The 22,703-nt window shown below is 35.1% G+C and overlaps 1 protein-coding gene across 2 annotated transcripts in view; it reads left to right on the top strand.

Moving 5' to 3' along the window:
* Positions 1-22,703, top strand: part of TLL1 (tolloid like 1) — a 314,692-nt gene that overhangs the window by 144,394 nt on the left and 147,595 nt on the right. For both annotated transcript variants that reach the window (XM_069556609.1, XM_069556608.1), the window contains 5 exons: positions 191-301; positions 5,044-5,124; positions 6,630-6,782; positions 7,295-7,412; positions 20,618-20,796. In XM_069556609.1, the coding sequence (XP_069412710.1) occupies positions 191-301; positions 5,044-5,124; positions 6,630-6,782; positions 7,295-7,412; positions 20,618-20,796 (642 nt within the window). The remainder of the gene's footprint in view (positions 1-190; positions 302-5,043; positions 5,125-6,629; positions 6,783-7,294; positions 7,413-20,617; positions 20,797-22,703) is intronic.

The following is a 22,703-nucleotide window of genomic DNA, read 5'->3' on the forward strand; positions in this document are numbered from 1 at the left end:
CTTTCACAGGTGGCTCACATTACACTGAAACAGGCCCAGTACGTTCAGGTACATTTATTTTCTGAAATATCTCTACAGTTATAAGGACCACATTTCCATATTTTTAGCCATTTTTTTTTCTAATTAGCTTTGTTCGCATTGCTTTTTGCTCTTAAATAATTTGTATTTTAATTGAAATTTTCTCTTTTAGCTGTGTTTTGGGGTGACATTGCCTTAGATGATGAAGATTTAAATATCTTTCAAATTGATAGGACAATTGACCTTACACAGAACCCCTTTGGAAAATTTGGACACACCACAGGTACGTTTGATTATTTGACTTGGTTTGCATTTATTTAGAAGAAAATATACTCTTGAAACGCTAAAATACAGTTTGGATCATTTTTAATGTTCTGGTGATCAAATTTGATTTCCTTGATACAGATTAGTCTATTTATATATTTAAATGTTATTCATAAATTCATAATTTTAACTTTATTATATACTGTGTTTAAGAAAGATATTGTAGTGTTCACCATCTACAAGGCCTGGCTTAAGTACTTAGCAGGTGTTAACTCTTTGAACCCTCATAATGACCACATAATGAGTAGCTGCTGATGTTACTGTGATTTACGAGGAGGAGATTTATAAGGTTATGTACTTTTCTTGGGGCTTCCCCAGTGGTTCAGTGGTAAAGACTCTGCCTGCAGTGCAGGAGATGGGGGCTCAATTCCTGAGTCAAGAAGATCCCCTAGAGGAAGGCATAGCAACCCATTCCAGTATTCTTGTCTAGAGAATCCCAAGGACAGAGGGGCCTGGTGGCCTACAGCCCATAGGGTCACAAAGGGTCAGATATGATGCAAGTGACTGAGCATGCATAGTTTTCTTATTGTCACACAGCCATGAAATCACTGCACTTCTGAGAAAGGTTAAATTTCATACTCTCAAACATTATACTCAGTTGCCTCCCATTTGAATATTGAGATGCAGAAGGTAAATTATTCTTGATTGATTATACACAAATATATTTAGAAAAAATTATATATCTATTTTTATAACTTTTATGAAAACCTGGAAGACATTTCAGTTTTAGCTGTTTTCAATGTTTGAATTATGCCTATATGTGACTTGTAATATTTCAAAGATATTTGGGTTTTCATATTAAAATAATTTAATTAAAATTTGAAATTTTTTTATATTATCTTGATACAATTTTTATTCTGTATTTTACTTTGGAGAAAAATTTAAAGGTTCAAAATGTAACATTTCTTTTTATAGTTATAGCTAAAGCATTTATTCAGTCACGCTTTTTGATTTCATTCATCTCTCCTCCTGCTAATGCTATTTTTATTTCCTTCTTGTATTCCATGGAAAATATATAGTACTTTTGTGGTATCTAGCAGACAAATATATTTTAGTCTTAAGACTCTTTACTGTTAATTAACAAATCTTTTTTCCCAGTTTTCTTTCCCACAACTTTTTATTATGACAGTTCAGTTCAGTTCATTTGCTCAGTTGAGTCCAACTCTTTGCGACCCCATGAATTACAGCATAGCAGGCCTCCCTGTCCATCACCAACTTCCAGAGAGTATTTTGACAAGCTTCAAAAATATAGTAAAGTTGATGGGCTGATGCAGGCAACACCCATAAGCCTCAAAGATTCAACAGTCGTTCAGTTTACCATATTCTGTGTGTGTGTGTGTGTGTGTGTGTGTATGCACGCACAAGTATATATAAAGTATTTTGAAGTTACTTGCAGACAACATAGGGCTTCCAGGTGGCACCAGTGGTAAAGAATCCATTTGCCAATGCAGGAGCCCCAGCTCATGCAGGTTCAGTCCCTGAATCAGGAAGATCTCTTGGAGTAGGAAATGGCAAGTGTTCTTGCCTGGAAAATTCCATAGACTGAGGAGCCTGGCGGGGTACAGTCCATAGGACCTCAAAGAGTAGGACACGACTGAGTAATTGACCACATATACACACATGCACACAAAGTAGCTTTTCAATGTTAAGTAGGTTAGCATGCCCTTTTAAGAATAAAGACATTATTGTACATAATCAAAATGCAAATAATACATATGAGAAATTTATGTAAGGTAATAAAACTTAAGGAATTTATTTGAATGAATATGGTACTTAAAAATAATAAGCTTTAGTCTTTGTTATATATAGTGAGTCTTTTCTGAAGCATATACCAAATATATGAGGAAACTGCTTTGCAGTGTAGTCACAGATAGGACATTCCTATGCTAAGTTGCTTCAGTCGTGTCCAACTCTGTGTGATCCCATAGACGGCAGCACACCAGGCTCCCCCATTCCTGGGATTCTCCAGGCAAGAACACTGGAGCGGGTTGCCATTTTCTCCTCCAATGCATGAAAGTAAAAAGTGAAAGTGAAGTTGCTCAGTCCTGTCCGATTCTTAGCAACCCCATGGACTGTGGCCCACCAGGCTCCTCCATCCATGGGATTTTCCAGGCAAGAGTGCTGGAGTGGGGTGCCATTGCCTTCTCCAGTACATTCCTATAGGGTATTTTTATTGGCAAACACTATCTCACACTTAACACTGTCACTGTCCGGCAACAGTGGATTTCGAAAAAGACAGCAATGAGACAACTCAGCAGAATCTTAAATTTATCACATTACATTCTCAGGTTATTGAAATTTTTGTTAGATTTATGCTTTATTAAAGTGATTTATTTAGTCCATTGTCCTCTCTTTGCACTAGGGGTGTTAATTTTCTGTGATTTAGAAAATGAATACTATTGGGTTGACCAGAAAGTTTGTTCATGGTTTTCAGGGGTTCAGGCTTTTCAATTTTATATATTGGTCAACCCAGCATATATTTTGTCACTTCATTTATAGTTAAGCTCTGAAATGCTAATATTTGAAAGTAAATTATTATTTAGAGAAAAGCATAAAACAGAATCATACTGTCATAAAGACATATTCTATATATATATGTGAAAAGTACATGTTTCAAAGTAATTTGCACTATTCACCTGAATTTCTGACATCATAAAAGAATTCTATAGTTTTTTATAGTTTTTTCTTACTCTACCTTTTCCCTTTCTTGTTAGTTTGTACTGCATTGACTATATTTCTTATTTGAAAAATATTGTCTTTTTCATAAATATTTGTTTTATATAATTTCATTTTAGAAATTTTAATATATGAGAAATAAATACATATTATGAATTTTCTTATTTCAGACATTTCAGTTTTAGCTGTTTTCAATGTTTGAATTATGCCTATATGTGACTTGTAATATTTCAAAGATATTTGGGTTTTCATATTAAAATAATTTAATTAAAATTTGAAATTTTTTTATATTATCTTGATACAATTTTTATTCTGTATTTTACTTTGGAGAAAAAATGCCTAATTTTATTTATATTGCTACAAAAATTTTCAAACTTGCTAAAATATTAAAATATTATTGACTTTGACAGTCTTGAAATATTTTTTCTAGTCTATAATATGCTTATGTTTATCACCTACCTTAATATTAACTAAGACATTTATTTTTTCCTCAAAATTAGCCTCTCTATATCTATGTGTTTCAGGCCTATCTAATATACCATATAATTGTTATGCAATGGTTATTTCAAATACATTTTTATCATCCTTTAAAAATGTTTGCTATAGCTGCTTAGGAATGAATACATTTAAGTATTACTTCATCTTTCTAAAATATTCAATGAAAAATATTTCAAAAATTTTTCTCAAGGAGCATAGCAAGAATGTGACCATGTAATTCAAATAATTAAACAGACTATTATTCAGTGAACAAGCATTCTAACTCATCTGCCTTATACGGACTTAATTGATATTTCCTAAAGGATGCTTGTATGTTAACAATATTTATTACTTTTTATTAGCTTCAATCTAGGTAATTACACTTTAGAATTAATTTCAAAGGGAAAGGAGATACTGAAAGGAAATAGCTCAAAGTGCAAGAGCATATTGTAGTTTGCATGAATTTCTGGTACTCTCTCATTGTCTTCGTCCACAGGCTCATGAACCTCTTGTTCTGATATCATTAGTGATCATATTAGTTGTTTGCTCAGTGATAACTCTTTGTATTTGTCTATCAGAATTCAAGGAGAAGGCAAACTAGGTGATAAAATTAAGAGAGCATTTTGTTAAAGACCTGGAATGAGGATCAGAAACTTGGATTTTCATCAAATGTTCTGCTTTATGATTATGACTTTGTTCTTAAAGCTGCAAGAAAATATATTTTCTTATCCTCAAACCCCTCCTCTACATTGTGAACTATGAAATTCTTTATATCTTTTTTATAAAGATTGTAAATTGCACCAACATAATAGAATGTATTTTGCAGCTGGTCATCCTTTCAGATTCTCACCTTGTGAATTTTTTAAAAGCTATGTTATTGGTTTTTATAAATTATAGAAACTAATTTTCAAAATTTATTTCAATGCATAATATTCATTATATATGCTATTAGAAATGTCTCAAACTTGATCCAAGCTTTGGAGCAAAATTTACACTATACACTTGCTTTTTTCTTTTTCCAATTTCATTGAGAAAAAATTTACATACCTCATGCTCTTTTAGTGTTTTTATTTTCATTTGCTGATTTGCCATCTGAAAGTATTTAGTTTGCACTGGGAAAATAGCTGGAATACAATCAACATAGCAGAACAATTTGGGTCTCTTCCTATATAATACTATGTGTTGTAAAGTTCACAGTGGAAAAAAAAAATGTTTTAAATTGTCAATAGATGACTCAATTGCTATGATGTCCAAATAAAGTCATTTAGACTGCTCTCTGATTTTCTCCTACCTCTTTAGTTTTGGTTGCAAATTTTTTTTAATTGACGGATAATTGCTTTACAGTATTTCATTCATTCCTACCAAACATATTGTAGAATTTTTACCCTCTTCCAAGATTAATGGATATTATTACTTTAATGCAATTATATAAGACCACATAAAAAGAGATGTCCAAGGAGAAATCAGTGTAACATGTTACTATTGCTTATTTACAAGAACTTTAATTTACAGTGAATTTAACTTAATTATTTTCCTTTACTCTTTAAGGTGGATTTGGAGACCATGGTATATCAAAGAAACGAGGGGCCCTCTACCAGCTTATAGACAGAATAAGAAGAATTGGCTCTGGTATATCAATGTTTAAAGTTGCAGACTATTGAGTTGCTGTACAGTGAATATTATAGCAGTTCAGTTAGCCATTAAGATTCAAAGTATGGAAAGGATGTATGCTAAGAGAGAATCCTTTATTCATTTTTATTTAGTTGATATGTGATGGAAGATTTTGGAACTTAGTTGGGGACATTTAAAATATTTTAACTTATTTTCAGCTCCTCCTTAATTAAAAATGCATTAGGTGTTTATTTTACTGTTGATATTTATTTTCAAACAGTTGGTGTCACCGTAAGGTGCTTTTATCAAGCATGGAGCTACATCAGTTTTCATCAAATGAAAAAATATGAATGCTTATTTTGAAACAAAATTCACTTAAAATAAATTGGCAAACTGATCAATTAGATTAAAATACAATTAAAAATATTTTTAACTCTTCTAAAACTATGTATAGGAAAAGATTTAGGGAGATTGCTTTCTGGATTAATGATTAGTTAATATTTAAAATATTAAATATTTAATATTGAATTTATTAATCACTATTTGTGGATTTTAGAGTTTCTTTTTAAAGTCTCCTGTTCCAAGGTCATAACCTAACTTTCCTTCAGTTGATTGATACTAATAATTATGCCAAGAATTAATTTTTCCAAGCAAAGATGCTTTGCTCTAAGATATTAAACAATTAGATATGTTAGGGACACAGATATCAGGGGCATACATTCAGTGTTCATTGTGTTTGAAGTGTATGGAAGCTGTAAGCCATTTGTATCAACAATGATATATCAATAAGAAGAGTAAACACAAAAGTGTAGGAAAAATGACACCATAACAAAAAACTGTGAAAGGCTACCGAGAAAAGTTAGTGACTGCAGACCTGAAAGCTGCTCCACAGCAGACTGCATTTTATGTGGGCCTGCTCACCTTGTGTGCTGATCTCTAAATCATACTGTTGTCCGGATATGAATCCCTAGGAAATTGAAATAGATGTAGCCCATTGTCCCAGAATCTGAGGCCATATCTGTATTATCCTTATTTCATGTACTATCTCTATTGTGTAATATTCACAGTTTTTATCTGTACTACAGAATATCAATTCTGATTTAAAGGATTAGAGATTTTGCAGGACTAAGAAAGGTTTTGGACAAAGTAAGACTTTTTTAAAATGTCTTTTTAATTTTATTGGTGACTTTCTTAGTTATCTAGTAAAGTAGAATACATAAAAGAATTTTTCTGTGCCTTACAGAGTCTACTTGGCTTCTATATCCACTGTAAGCTGTTGTATGGAAAGTCATCAAAATTTGCTTATAGAGAGAGCATTAGGAAATAGTATTTTTTGAACTACTTAAATATTTTAACACTTTACTCAAGTATATAATATAAATGAAGTTTTTCTTTAATACATTTTGATTTCAGGCATATTTATATAAATATGTAAATAAGACATTTTAACTTGTCCTTTAAGAGGTAAATGATTCTCTGACCAAGGACTTCTGTTTCACAGAATGTTTTAAATGTCACTGCAGGCTTGGAGCAAAACAACACAGTTAAGGAAAAATTACCACTAAAATTCTCAGGGCAAAATGAGAAAAATAGAGTTCCCCGGGCTGCTACATCAAGGACTGAAAGAGTGTGGCCTGGAGGTGTTATTCCTTACGTCATAGGAGGCAACTTCACTGGTAAGATATTCCCAGAGGGTCTATTTTGATAATGGAATAATAATTATTACATAAAGTATATATTTTTGTAGAATACTAAGACATAAAATATAGTATTAACTCAAATATGAGAAAGATTCCATTCACCTCAGTTGTCAGCATATCTTGAAATTTAAAAACATAGATATAGTCTTGAGTTCTAAGAATCTAAAGAACTATTCTGGTTTTTAAAAGGAGTTTCAAATGTGCACATTAAATCTAGAAGCTCTTTTCAGTTGACAAGAACAATACATATCTTTGTTCATGGAGCCTTGTACACACATACTTGTTGAGACAGTAAGCTCATGCCTACTGATTCTGAAGACAGTGTCCACTCTCAACAATGGCTCACTGTGGCGCTTGGCGCTAGTATTCTTTGGTTTGATTATAGTGGTGGCATCTAATCTGCGCAGCCAGACTCGGGACAGAAGAGCCACCTGCAGACTTCTCTTTGGAACAGGCACTGTTTTATTAATGTCATGCCATTTTTCCAGGCAGCCAGCGAGCCATGTTCAAGCAGGCCATGAGGCACTGGGAGAAACACACATGTGTGACGTTCATTGAAAGAGGGGATGAAGAGAGCTACATTGTATTCACGTATAGGCCTTGTGGGTAAGTAGAACCAAGGAATGAGTTAAGTAAATAGAGAAGGGAAAAAAATCCATAGGTGAGATTCACTTTTTAAATATTTGCTTAGTCTTTTGCCCATAAAAAAGTATGAATAAATGAATACTATATTTTAAAGAAAGGTATTCTTTGATCACAGACCTCTGCGCACCCTCCACCACTGCAGCCGCCCTTCCTTCTGTTCCAAATATATGATAGCATTGCCCACTAACCTGAGTTAGAAACCTCAGTTTTGTTTTCAGTGATTTTCAGTTTTCAACACATTGTTTCTGTTGATATCCACTATATCTTTTTGTTTCCACTTTTATTCCATGTCAGTCCTCTTGTCCATTCATGCCTTTGTCTTCTCACATCTGGTCTATTTCAACTATTCTCCTGTCTTAACTTATCAACTAACTACCATTAGAATTATCTTCAAAAAGTAGTAATTAGAGCAAAATGCTACACTTTTTGAGATTCCTCGGTGTTTATAACAACCTACAGTGGTGTTTTCTAGATTTGCTTCTTATAGGATGATAACAATACTCTCTTCACAACAACTATCCTGTAAGTTGTGAAAATGCTTTGTTAAATTTCAGTAAGTATTCCTACAAGTAGTGTGTTAAACCTTGCTAATATTCAGCCAGTTTAAAGGAATATAGAATACACTGTCCCTTAAACTTATTTTAAAATGGAAGCAGCCACTTCATCCTTCTAATAGTGAAGAATGTGGTCAGTATCCCAGAACACATTTTGGGAAATGCCAGCCTGAGAATAAAATCTAGATTCTTGGACGTAACATTTACGACAGCTTGCATTCACTGCTGCTTCTGCCACCACATCTCTTCACAAATCCCATAATCTAGCCAAGTTACAGTAATAGCAGTCCTCCAAGCAATTCTGTATAGTGTAAGAAAGACTTTTCATTGTGAAAATTTTCACTTTCCCCTTGTGAAAAGTGAAAGTGAAGTCACTCGGTCGAGTCCGAATCATTGCAACCCCACGGAGTATAGCCCACCAGGCTCCTCCATCCATAGGCTTTACCAGGCAAGAATACTGGAATGAGTTGCCATTTCCTTCTTCAGGGGATCTTCCTGACCCAGGGATCGAACCTGGGTCTCCTGCATTGCAGCCAGATGCTTTTACTGTCTGAGCCACCAGGGAGACCCTTTCCCCCTGTGTATCCAGTTAATTGGAACTTATATTTAAATATTTGAGTATTTAAATTGTTTCCATTTTTGTTTGTTTGCTGAGATTAGTTGGTAGGGCACGCTGTCTACTTTATACCACATCACATCAAGAAGCACATATTCCCGCACCTACCACTTTAGTGATGCTAAGATTTATCAGCGGATTCAAGTGGTGACAGCCACGCCCCTCAATTTTAAGTTCCCATCACTGGAAAATAGTCATTTTTTCATGTTATTGTTTTCTTTTATTCTTTCTACATTTAGCTGAAATTCTTCTATAAAGAGGAATTATCTCTAATCAGCTATAGCTATTTGATACCTTCTATTATTGTTCATATGGGGAATTTAAATAAAATGCTTAAATCCTTTGGAGGAAATAATTCTTGCCCTAATGACATATGTTCTTGGGTTGGGAAATATGTATATTTCACTAGGTATTGGGGGCACTACATCATCTGGCTTTGTCTCATCATATTTTCCTAGAGCATTTGAATTAAGTAATGGGTTTTAATTTTGGTCCTATTAATTGACATTAAGGAAAAAGATACATTTTTATTTTTCTGTTTATTTTGGATAATGCCTTAATGTTTTACCTATGAATTATCTACACAGTGTTTTCTTCTAAGTTACTTTATTTATTCTTGATAAGTTTTGATTATGTTCGAAGTCTCTTCTAATACTTTATATATGATGGTTTAGTCACTAAGTCATGTCCGACTCTTGCAACCCCATGGATTGTAGTCTGACAGGCTCCTCTGTCCATGGGGATTCTCCAAGCAAGAATACTGGAGTGGGTGGCCATTTCCTTCTCCAGTGGATCTTGCTGACCCAGGAATTGATCCCGGGTCTCCCACATTGCAGATAGATTCTTTACTGACTGAGCTACAAGGGAATAAACGTCTAAATCTAAACTATCATTCCTTCCTTCCTTCCGGTTATCTAATAGGAGTGGATATAGCTCAGGTTGCATATTTCTAAATATACAACATATTCAGATCAGTACATCTTTTCTTTACCCACCTTTCAATTTTGTAAAATAAATACATCCAAAGTGCCACTTAATTATTTTATTGATCAATTTCTGTTTGTAACAAATTCATATATATATACTCATTTTGTTTTATTAATTTGGCTCTTTTCAAAGGTTTCCATTTCACTCGTTTTACCCTGCTAAGCTATCTTATTTCATATGTTTCACTCTCACCCATTTTGAGCTATCCATGTGATACTCTGCTCTACAACAGCTATCATAACTCCAGTCCCACTGTTGGCTCAGATGTCTGCCTTCATCAGTGATGAGGGCAGGGAGCTTACCTGTGCTCCCCATGACACCCAGCACACTGCTTTAGAGGTGGCTATCAGGCAAGGGTCAGAAATTTACGTGTCAGCTGAAGTTCATTGTGTGTAATCCTAAAATAAAACAATGTAAGAATTTAAAGGGGTTTTGAAAAACATGCAAAAAAGACAGAGATGTGTATAGCGGACTTTTGGACTCAGAGGGAAAGGGAGAGGGTGGGATGATTTGGGAGAATGGCATTGTAACATGTATACTATCATGTAAGAATCGAATCGGCAGTCTATGTCCGATGCAGGATACAGCATGCTTGGGGCTGGTGCACAGGGATGACCCAGAGAGATGTTATGGGGAGGGAGGTGGGAGGGGGATTCATGTTTGGGAACGCATGTACACCCATGGTGGGTTCATGTCAATGTATGGCAAAACCAATACAGTATTGTAAAGTAAAATAAAGTAAAAATAACAATTTAAAAATAATAATAATAAATTAATTAATTAATTAATAAAAAAGAAAAACATGTATTCAGTAATTTAGGGATTTGAAAACTGAAGTTATGACTTTCCTCAGGATACTTAAATCTGTAGTTACATTCTTGAAATTAGACCCTTGAGTTTTCTTGTTACTGTTATGGTAGTAACATTGCATTTTGGTGGTTTGCTTTGGTGCTAATTTTCCAGCTCAAAGTTTATACTGTATTATTATTTTCAATGATAGGAAGGATGATACTTTTTATTGAAGTTGATCAGAGCCTACTAATCATTCTAATCATTTTGTGACTTCTAAATTTTATTTGAAATTGCCATTATTGGCCAAAATTTCATGAAATAGTGATATTTTACCATGCTGCTGATGCATTTATAGCTCACAAAAGTTAACTTAAATTATGAAAGAGTTTGATAGTTAATATTGCATAATATAGTGAAAGACATCTAAAATAAGATATATTTTGAGTCAAACACTTAATGCTCTACTGGAGTCAGTAATGGGTCTTTTTTCTTATAAGAAATGTGAAGTAATTAGCCTCCAATTAAAATAAATAAATTTAAATTATAAAAAAGAGATGTGACATATAATGTATCACATTTAACAATACCTAGTATTGCAGTCCATGGGGTCGCTAAGAGTCGGACACAACTGAGCGACTTCACTTTCACTTTTCACTTTCATACATTGGAGAAGAAAATGGCAACCCACTCCATTCATTGATATGAATGGCAACATTTGTCTGCTCTGTTTGCTTTAATTTAGAAAGTAGATGCATCTTATTACTTCTTATTTTCATCACTTTGACTGAGTTTACCTATTAAGTCAGACAACTTGTAACTCTTGCAAATTTTAAAAATAAAAGCTGAAATAATCTCCATACTGGAGTGGGTTGCCATTTCCTCCTCTAGGGGATCTTCCCAACCAGGGAAGTTAAGAGTTGAGGAGTTATTACATATCTGTCTGTGCTTGCACTCATTCATGTCCGACTCTGCAACACCTTGGACTGTAGCCCACTAGGCTCCTGTGTCCATGGGATTTTCAAGACAAGAATACTGGAATGGGTTGCCATTTCCTCCTCCAGGGTATCATTCTGTCCCAGGGCTTGAACCCACATCTCCTGTGTTTTCTTCATTGCAGGCATATTCTTAACCCACTGAGCCATCAGGGAAACCCATTATTAAATATGGAATTGCCTATATAATTTAGAGCATAAAGTTCCCTTAGTATTCTGCTACAGTCAATTTTTATTCAATAAATATTTATTGGGTATCTAATTCCATATCAAGCCATTAATAAGTATGGAAATAATAAAATATTTAAAAGAAAAATGTAGAAATCATAACTTTTTACCATTTAACTCTAGTGCATTTCCTATTTTTAAGAAGAATTATAACTGTACATGATGTTCTATATATCTGTGTGTGTGTATATATATATATATGCATGTTTCTAGATGTATGATATATTTGCTTCAGCTACAATGGTCATAGGCTTTAATCTCTGTATTGGCAAAAGGTTTAACCTGAGCAATAAATATTTTTCAGTGAATATATATTACCTTCTTTGGTGTTTATCTATTTTACAATATTCCTAATTATTATCAGAAAAAAGTGAGACCATTTTAAAACAGAAGTTGTTTGATTTTATTCTTTGTAAGTCAGAGATTTATGTAACTGAATTTTTACCTTCAATTATTATATGCTAATTTTTAATGATTGCCAAAAATCAATCAGACTTAGAATTAACTTATTTTCTTATTTTCTAGATTTTATGTATTTTAATTGCATTTCTCTTTGGTAATTTTGGTTATTCAGATTATGGCAGTAGTCACTTACCCATCCTTTTCTATTGAATTCTCATTTCATGTCACTTATCCTAACTTTGGGGCCTATAATATTGAGTGTAAGGTGTTTTCTTGGCTCTCCCAGGTAGCTTAGAGGTAAAGAATCTGTCACTAATGCAGGAGCGGCAGAAAACAAGGGTTTGATCCCTGGTTGGGAAGATCCCTTAAAGGAGGAAAACACAACCCACACCAGTATTCTTTCCAGGATAATTCCATGGACAGAGGAGCCAGTCAGGCTACATTCTGGGGTCTCAGAGAGTTGGACACGACTGGAGCAACTGAACAGACACTTACAGGGTTCTCTATGCTAAGAAGTTATAGTTAGGCAGAGGAAGTGTGCTAGCCATGATTCTTATTCTCAAACAATGAAGACTGGCTAACTTAAACAGAAATCAATAGGAGCAAATTTATTATTATTTATATAAGGAAATTATTTTTTTTTAAGTTTTGGAAGGAATTTGTAGAATTAGACTAATAGAAAAGGTGAAGAGACAAACTGAAGGAGGAATCTCAGCAAGAGCATGTTGAATTATTTACCTTGAGCATTTCCATGACTTCTAAGGATGCTTGCTCCTAACTATTAGAGTCTAAGCTCTGTCCTGCACTTTGGGGCTCTGTTCTTTCAATAAATATTTATTTATTATCATTGTTTTGACCTTTTATTTTTTCCAGTTGCATTGAGATATGTTAATAATTGACATATAACATATTGTTTTAAGTGTGTAACATGCTTTTAGATTTGTGTATAGTTTACACATTTTGTTGTTATTGTAGTGACGAGAACTTTTAAGATCTACTCTCTTAGCAACTTTTAAATATATGATATGGTATTGTCAACTTTTGTCACCATGCTGTACATTACATCCTCAGGAATAACTGAAGTGTGTACCTCTGACTACATCTTACCCATTTCACCCACCCTCAGCTCTTGCCTCTGGCAACCAACAATCTGTTCTCTGTGTCTATTGAGCTCTATTATGTGCCAGGCTGTATTCTAGGAGCTTGCATTTTGGCAGTGACCAAAACAGTGAACAAAATAGGTTTTCTGCCCAAAAAAAGCTTACATTTTTTGTATGCAGGCAAAACACCTATGAACATAAATGAAATATGAAATATATTAATAGACAATAAATTCTAGGACCAAAGGAAAAGTATAGTGAAAGTGGGATGGAAAGGTATTTGTATAGAAGTTGAAAAAGTTGAGGAAACAAGCCATTTGGATATCTGAGAAACAGAGTTCCTGACAAAAGAATAGACTGTAAAAAGACGCTGAAGTAAGAGTAAATCTGCATGCTCAGGACACAGCAAGGAAGCTTCATGGCTCAAGAGGAGTGACAGGGATACTAATATGAGATGAGATATGAAGAATAAGAAAACTCTTGAGAGTCCCTTGGACAGCAAGGAGATCAAACCAGTCAATCCTAAAGGCAATCAATCCAGAATATTCACTGGAGGGACTGATGAGGCGGCTGAAGCTCCAATACTTTGGCCACCTAATGGGAAGAACTGACTCATTGGAAAAGACCCTGATGCTGGGAAAGATTGAAGGCAGGAGGAGAAGGAGACGACTGAGGATGAGATTGTTGGATGGCATCACCAACTCAATTGACAAGAGTTTGAGCAAGCTCCGGGAGATGCTGAAGGACAGGGAAGCCTGGTATGCTGCATTCCATGGGGTTGCAAAGAGTCGGATATTTCTGAGTAACTAAACAACAACATATATAATAAGATACTTATATGTGAAGATTGTGTATTATCTTATGGGTATATATATATATATATATACATATACTTTAGATTTCCCTCTGAGCAAAATAGATAGCCTGTATCAGTCAGCTTAGGCAATTTATGATGTGATGAAACTGAAAACTGAAAGTGTTAGAGGCTCAGTTGTATCCAACTCTTTACGACACCATGGACTGCAGCTCACCAGGCTCCTCTGTCCCTGGAATTCTCCAGGCAAAAATGCTGGAGTGTGTTGCCATTCCCTTCTCCAGGGGATCTTCTTGACTCAAGGACTGAGCCCAAGTCTCCTGCATTGACAGGCTCATCCTGTACTGTTTGAGCCACCAGGTAAGCCCTTATGATGAGTTAACAGCTCCCAAATCTCAGTGACTAGAGCAAAAAACACTTACTCCTTACTCTTATTGTATATCTGCCACTGTTTGCCTGTAGCTCACTGCAGAGGGTTTAATACAGTGTCCAGTCCGATGGAGAAGCCTCTTCTTGGAACATTGCAATTGTAGCAGAAAGAATAGAAACAATTTAGTCAACCATATTTGCTCTTAAAAATTCTCTCTAGAGAAGACACAAAAAAAGTTTGTGCTCACATGACATTGTCCAGAGCAAGTTACATGACTAAGCCCAGTCAGCAGGGTACAGATGTGTAATAATTTCCTAGAGGGGGGTAATAGTCAATAATTTTTAAATGTTGACACAATTTACAATACACTCATTGGATAATATTCAGGACAGAAGTAATCTGACTGGACATTTAAAAATTATATCTATGCCAAGAAGAGACTGCTGTGAGGAAGGCATAAAGCTTATAGAGAACTTTCTTTGTACTTACTGACTTTGCTCCACCAGTCTGAGGTCAAAGTAGAGAATACCGGGTTTTGAGTTACCTTCTTACTCTCTATGGCTTAGTGGGCTTTTTGAAAGGTGGTGAAAGTTTTCTAAGAGGGTAAGTAGATCTTATAATGGCTAAGCTTTAAAAGGAAAACTGAAATTTGAAATAAAAAAATCAAAAGCTGTGTACAAGAAAACAGCATGAAATCTGGATTACATTAGAAAGAAACTAAGACAAGTTAAAGCCATGTTTTTATAAACCTGTCATGTCATACATAATTGTATGTGCATATATTTAGCTATTTAGTCATCTGAGAATCTAGAATTCTTCTGTTCCTAAACCAATGCATTTCCGATTCTTCACAGGACCATTGTAAAAGCCAGTGTGAAATGTATTTTTGCTTTCTGTTATGAAACCTCATTTTATTTATTAGAAATTGTTATGGGTAAAGTTATGCTAATAAAAGATGTTTCAGATTAAAAGAATTGACCATTTTAGATTTAAAAAATCAACTTCATTGCTTGACTGTCTCCTGGATTTTGATTTGCAAAATATTTTCTCTCCTGACAACCAGCAAAACTGACTCAATGTAGGTAATTTAGATGCTGTATGATCCTTGGATATTTCAGTTTTATTATCATTGTTTCATGGTGCCAAATGTTTCAGTTTAAATCTCCCTAAAATTTGCAAATTTTGATACATCTAATATTTTACTATTTCAGTACATAGTAAATAACTATGTGTGTATGCTTAGTCGCTCAGTCATGTCCGACTCTTTGCAACCCCATTGACTGTCGCCTACCAAGTAACTCTCTGTTCATGAGATTCTCCAGGCAAGAATACTAAGTTGGTTTGCCATTCCCTTCTACAGTGGATGTTCCTGACCCAGGGATCAAACCTGCATTGCAGGCAGATTCCTTACCATCTGAGCTGCCTATGTAGGTATAAATTAAAATGTGCTACTAAAAAATCTAACTGGGAGCAAAAATACAATTTCTTGATTTTTTTTCCCCTACCACTTACCTCACTTTTCTTTCTATTATCGATTTAGTATGCATAATTAGCTGTTATAATAGATACATAAATAATAAGTTGAATTACTACTTCTAACTGGCAAGGAAAAAAGGCAAAAATATACCCAACTAAATGCAGAGTGCCAGAGAATAGCAAGGAGAGATAGGAAGGTCTTTTTAAATGAACAATGCAAAGAAATAGAGACAAATAATAGAATGGGACAGACCAGAGATCTCTTCAAGAAAACTGGAGATGTTAAAAGAATACACAGAAGAACTGTACAAAAAAGATCTTCATGACCCAGAAAATTATGATGGTGTGATCACTCACCTAGAGCCAGACATCTTGGAATGTGAAGTCAAGTGGGCCTTAGAAAGCATCACTATGAACAAAGCTAGTGGAGGTGATAGAATTCCAGTTGAGCTATTTCATATCCTGAAAGATGATGCTATGAAAATGCTGCACTCAATATGCCAGCAAATGTGGAAAACTCAGCAGTGGCCACAGGACTGGAAAAAGTCAGTTTTCATTCCAATCCCAAAGAAAGGCAAAGCCAAAGAATGCTCACACTACTGCACAATTGCACTCATCTCACATGCTAGTAAAGTAATGCTCAAAATTCTCCAAGCCAGGCTTCAGCAATATGTGAACCATGAACTTCCAGATGTTCAAGCTGGTTTTAGAAAAGGCAGAGGAACCAGAGATCAAATTGCCAACATCTGCTGGATCATGGAAAAAGCAAGAGAGTTCCAGAAAAACATCTATTTCTGCTTTATTGACTATGCCAAAGCCTTTGACTGTGTGGACCATAATAAACTGTGGAAAATTCTCAAGGAGATGGAAATACCAGAACACCTGATCTGCCTCCTGAGGAATCTGTATGCAGGTCAGGAAGCAACAGTTAGAACAGGACATGGAACAACAGACTGGTTCCAAATAGGAAAAGGAGTACATCAAGGCTGTATATTGTCACCCTGCTTATTTAACTTATATGCAGAGTACATCATGAGAAACACTGGGCTGGAGGAAGCACAAGCTGGAATCAAGATTGCCAGGAGAAATATCAATAACCTCAGATATGCGTATGACACCACCCTTATGGCAGAAAGTGCAGAAGAGCTAAAGAGCCTCTTGATGAAAGTGAAAGTGGAGAGTGAAAAAGTTGGTTTAAAGCTCAACATTCAGAAAATTAAGATCATGACATCTGGTCCCATCACTTCATGGCAAATAGATGGGGAAACAGTGGAAACAGTGGCTAACTTTATTTTTCTGGGCTCCAAAATCACTGCAGATGGTGATTCGCACCCATGAAATTAAAAGACACTTACTCCTTGGAAGGAAAGAAGTTATGATCAAACTAGACAGCATATTGAAAAGCAGAGACATTACTTTGTCAACAAAATTCTGTCTCTTCAAGGCTATGGTTTTTCCAGTGGTCATGTATGGATGTGAGAGTTGGACTATAAAGAAAGCTGAGTGCCAAAGAACTGATGTTTTTGAACTGTGATGTTGGAGAAGACTGTTGAGAGTCCCTTGGACTACAACGAGATCCAACTACTCCATCCTAAAGGAAATCAGTCCTGGGTGTTCATTGAAAGGACTGATGTTGAAGCTGAAACTCCAATACTTTGGCCACCTGGTGTGAAGAGCTGACTCATTGGAAAAGACCCTGGTGCCGGGAAAGATTGAGGGCAGGATCAGAAGGGGACAACAGAAGATGAGATGGTTGGATGGCATCACCGACTTGATGGACATGGGTTTGGGTGGACTCTGGGAGTTGGTGATGGACAGGGAGACCTGGCGTGCTGCAGTTCATGGGGTCATAAAGAGTCAGACACGACTGAGCAACTGAGCTGAACTGAAAAGAATATTCCATGCAGGGATGGACACAATGAAATACAGAAATGTTAAGGACCTAACAGAAGGAGAAGAGATTAAGAAGAGATGACAAGAATACATAGAACTATGCAAGAAATTTCTTAATGACCTGGATAACCACGATGATATGGTTATTTCCCTAGAGTTAGATTTGTGGAATGTGAATTCAAGTATGCCTTATGAAGCATTACTACAAGTAAAGGTGGTGCAAGTGACAGAATTCTAGCTGAACTATTTAAAGTCCTAAAAGTGATGTTGTTAAGGTGATTCTGTTAAAGTGCTACACTCAATATGGCAGCAAATTTGGAAAGCTCAACAGTGGTCACTGGACCTGAAAAGGACAATTTTCATTCCAATGTCAAAGAAGTGAAATGCCAAAGAATGTTCCAACTACCATACAATTAAGGCTCATTTTACATGCTAGCAAGATTACCGTCAAAATCCTTCACGCTAGGCTTCAGCAATATGTGAACCAATAACTTCCAGATCTACAAGCTGGGTTTTCAAAGGGACAGAGGAAACAGAGATCAAATTGCCAACATTCACTGGATCCTGAAGAAAGCAAGGGAGTTCCAGCAAAACATCTATTTCTGCATCATTGACTATGTTAAAGCCTTTGATCATGGGGATCACAACAAACTACAGAAAATTCTTAAAGAGATGAAGTAAGACCAGACCATCTTACCTGTCTCCTGGAGAAACTTGTATGCAGGTAAGACACAACACTTAGAATTGGACTGAACAACTGGCCCACTCAAAATGGGTAAAGAAGTACAGCAAGTCTGTATATTGTCACCCTGTTTATTTAACTTATCTTCAGACTCCATCATGCGAAATGCCAGGGTGTATGAATCACAAGCTGGAATCAAGATTGCTGGGAGAAATATCAACAACCTCAGATGTGCAGATGATATCACTCTAATGGCAGAAAATTTTGAGGAACTAAAGAGCCTCCTGATGAGGGTGAAAAAGGAAAGTGAAAAAGCTGGCTTGAAACTCAACTTGAAAAAACTAAGATCATGGCAAACTAAGATCATGGCAAATAGAAGGGGAAAAACTGAATGCAGTGACAGATTTTATTTTCTGTGGCTCCAAAATCACTATGGATTGTGACCACAGCCGTGAAATCAGAAGACATTTGCTCCTTGGAAGGAAAGCTATGGCAAACCTAGATAGTGTAATAAAAAGTAGAGACTTCACTTTGCCAACGAAGGTCTGTAGAGTCAAAATTAAGGTTTATCTATGAACAGATGTGATAGTTGGGCCAAAAAGAATGCTGAGCACCAAAAACTGAATTGCGGTACTGGAGAAAACTCTTGAGAGTCCTTTGCATTGCAAGGAGATCAAACAAGTCAATCCTAAAGAAAACCAACCCTGAATATTCATTGGAAAGACTGATGCTGAAGTTGAAGCTTGAATACTTTGGCCACTGATGCGAAAAACTGATGCACTGAAAAAGACCTAATGCTGAAAAGAATGAAGGCAAAAGAAGAAGGTGCTTCAGAGGATAAGATGTTTAGATAACATCAATGAGCATGAATTTGAGCAAACTCCAGGAGACAGTGGAGGACAGAGGAGATTGGTGCGCTACAGTCCATGGGACTGCAAAGAGCTGGACATGACTTAGTGACTGAACAGCAACTATGGAATAAGGTAAGACATTTAATCATTTAAAGCCTACAGAAATAATAGGACTGACAAATATTTGTAACACTCAAAAAGACTGAAATGTTCTTTCTCTGAAAAGTGAGCTTAATGATGTGCATTTTATAATATTTTGGCAAATTAATTTTGAAAAATTTCCTCTCTTAACTTAAAAAAATAGAAAAAGGTTTTGGTGTCTGGCACATCATAACCCCCATCTATTCAAGCCCAATTATTTACTTCCTGTATTGCTCTCTAGAGGGGTGGCTCTTAGATAAGCTATTTTAATGTAAACCCTAATTGTTGAAGTTTTAAGTGTCATTTTACTGATAGCTCTAGTTGTAGTTACTGTATTATTGTACATTTAAAACTATTTTAGAGTCAGTGTCCTTATGTGTCCACGCCTGAACGTGCGTACACACTCTTTCACACACACTGACACGTTTCATGCATGCACACACACAATGGAATTTCTACGTTTTGAGTAGAAGAGTATCATTGAATATGTATAAATATCAGTAAGTTGAGGAACATTTTCAGGAGAATACTCTGGATAGTTCGTATTCTGACAGTTCAAGATATTCTTTCAGAAGGTGAAATGGACTAACCACATCAAACTTTACCTGACCATTTGATTATTGATTGATTTTTCTTCACCAGTCAACCATTAACCCTAGGTAATTTGCCTCTTGAAATTAATTTTCCTGTATTGACTTCTTTTAAAAGTTTTCCTTTTTAAAAAGTTTTCCCATAAGGAGGAGAAATATTCATCTTTAAATTAACCAACATTTTTCACAAATTTAATTGTTTTTCTCAAAGTAAAAAAATAAAGTTTGTTTTTATGCTTAATAGTGAAATAATGTATTATTGCTAGATAACCAACCTAAATGATTTACATGGGTTGTGGAGACCAAAAATTGTATTAGAACTAAATGTGAATTGAAGTCTTGAGTTTAACTATATGTATAATAGCCATTAATCACCATCATAAGTATTTTATTATCTTATTATCTTCTAAATACTCCTAAAAAATGATTTAAGGCACATCTCCAACATCTTCTAATATATGAATTAGTACAAATGCACTGCAATTGATTATTTAGAGACTGGCATATGCATTTACCAGGATTACTAGAAACTGGCTATGTTCATCAGTGAAAAACTGTTCTGCCTCTGACTGTGCTGTACTTTATATTTCACCTGAAACTTTAACAAATTTTCACCCTATTATAATTAACTTGTCATCACCCTGTTTACCACCATTCACATTTTCTGCTTTATTCCAGATGCTGCTCCTATGTAGGTCGGCGTGGAAATGGGCCTCAGGCAATCTCTATTGGCAAGAACTGTGATAAATTTGGAATCGTTGTTCATGAACTGGGCCATGTGATAGGCTTTTGGCATGAGCACACGCGGCCAGACAGAGATAACCATGTGACTATCATACGGGAAAACATCCAACCAGGTGAGGGGCTGTACAGGGTGTCGGATTTGAGATTGACTAAACATCTTTTAATAGGATTGTGCTGTTTACATTTTAATTTCTTACAAAATGTGAATTGTTTTGTTGATATTGTGGCTCAACGTTTTCCTTGATTAAAAAATACCTATTATGGTGCTGATTTGTCCCTGCAAATCAAATGATCTTATGCAATTTTTAGATTTGCATTTTTTTCTTAAGATTTATCTACTTTATATCTCTGGTTCTTTCAAAAAAAATGGTGAACCATAAATTAATATTGTTAAATTTTCAAAAAGCATTTTCTATCCTTAGTTCTATAATTTATGTTGTTGGGATTTAAAAAGGGTCCAGAGTTTGTCACAAAATGTGCTGCTACCATAAAAATCTATATTATACCACAGATAGTTTCATGAGAAAATTCCACAAAGTGAGACATTTTCAGGATAGCCCAAATATTTTCTTGAGACTTTCTCTTAATCTTGACTACCCTAAAGACAAATTCTTAAGAATGTTTCAAGTGTCAGTAGTTCAGTAGTTAATATGTATTTAAATTTAATTTCCTCTGACAGTTGATGTGTAATAATAACCTCATTTATAGTTTTGTATTTGTTTTACCTTTCATAAATTCATAAAAATAAGCAAATTTCAATTGCCAAAAGAAAAACCCTATTGTTTAGAATTGTTTTATAAGATTGTGCATATTTCACGCATTGTTGTTTAGTCACTAAGTTGTTTTTGACTGTTTTTGCAACACCATGAACTATATAGCTCACCAGGCTCCTCTGTCCTTGGGATTTCTCAGGCAAGAATATTGGAGTGAGTTGTCATTTCCTTCTCCAAGGGATCTTCCTAACCCAGTGATCAAACCTGCATCTCCTGCATTGCAAGCTATGTGTTATTTTCTTATTCATAGTCAGTTTTAAGTTATTAATACAAACATTGAATGCCTAAGAATTTCCTGTGATTAGCAGCATTGACCTATTTAGTCACTCACAACATATTTGTATTGAGGCATTATTAGATATTGGAGATACTTCATGAAAATTACAGAGCTTAGTGTAGCTATGTCTATATATATACAAATATTCTAAACAAGTGAGAAAATGAGAATAGTCATATGTTGAGAATACTGTCAGTCCAAGCAAGGTGTGACAAAATGTGCTTTAGCAAGTCGGGAGATGTCACAAAAGAACTGAAATTTAGAAGTAAAGGGTTTCTAAGTGCAGAAAAGAGTGATGGTATATCTAACTGAAAAGAAGAAAAAGGATCATGATCAAAGCTACAATTACAGATAATTAGATTATTTTCATCTGCTCATAGGGCTGCATGGTAAGTTACAAGTGGGAGATTAGTTGGTAATTACCAAAGGGGATTAGATCATAGGGATTTTCTATAAGAAGCCAGGAAATTTATCCTGGCTTTTATCCTAGAGATTTTATCCTCTAGCTACTGGAGAATAATCAAAGGATTGAAAGCAGAACAAGTTCAGATTTAAAAGAAATAGAAAGAGATTTCTTTCAGCTTATAGGGATTATTAACTGAGAATGGGGATATGGGAGTAGGGAGAATGAACCTGTTAGAAGCTTAAATGAGTAGTCTATCAGAGATGACTGAGTCCTCAGTTAGGGTGGTGTAGACCAAGAAGATGAGGAAATAATATTTCAAAAATATTTTAAGAGAAGCACTATATGAAGGATGTGAAGGAAGATCTTCAAAGTTTTATTTTTTAGGCAACAGGGTGAGTGGCGGCACCATCAAATGAAGTTAGCTAAGAAATATGGATGAAACAAAAAGCAACATACTTTTAAGAGGGAAAAGACAAATAATAATTTCATTTAGCATATGTTTGAGTTTGAGAAGCCTTTAGATAATTGAAGTAGAGATATTTAGCAGACAAAGGAAAGCCGAAT

The sequence above is a fragment of the Ovis canadensis genome, chromosome 17 (assembly GCF_042477335.2).
Source record: "Ovis canadensis isolate MfBH-ARS-UI-01 breed Bighorn chromosome 17, ARS-UI_OviCan_v2, whole genome shotgun sequence".
Lineage (NCBI taxonomy): Eukaryota > Metazoa > Chordata > Mammalia > Artiodactyla > Bovidae > Ovis > Ovis canadensis.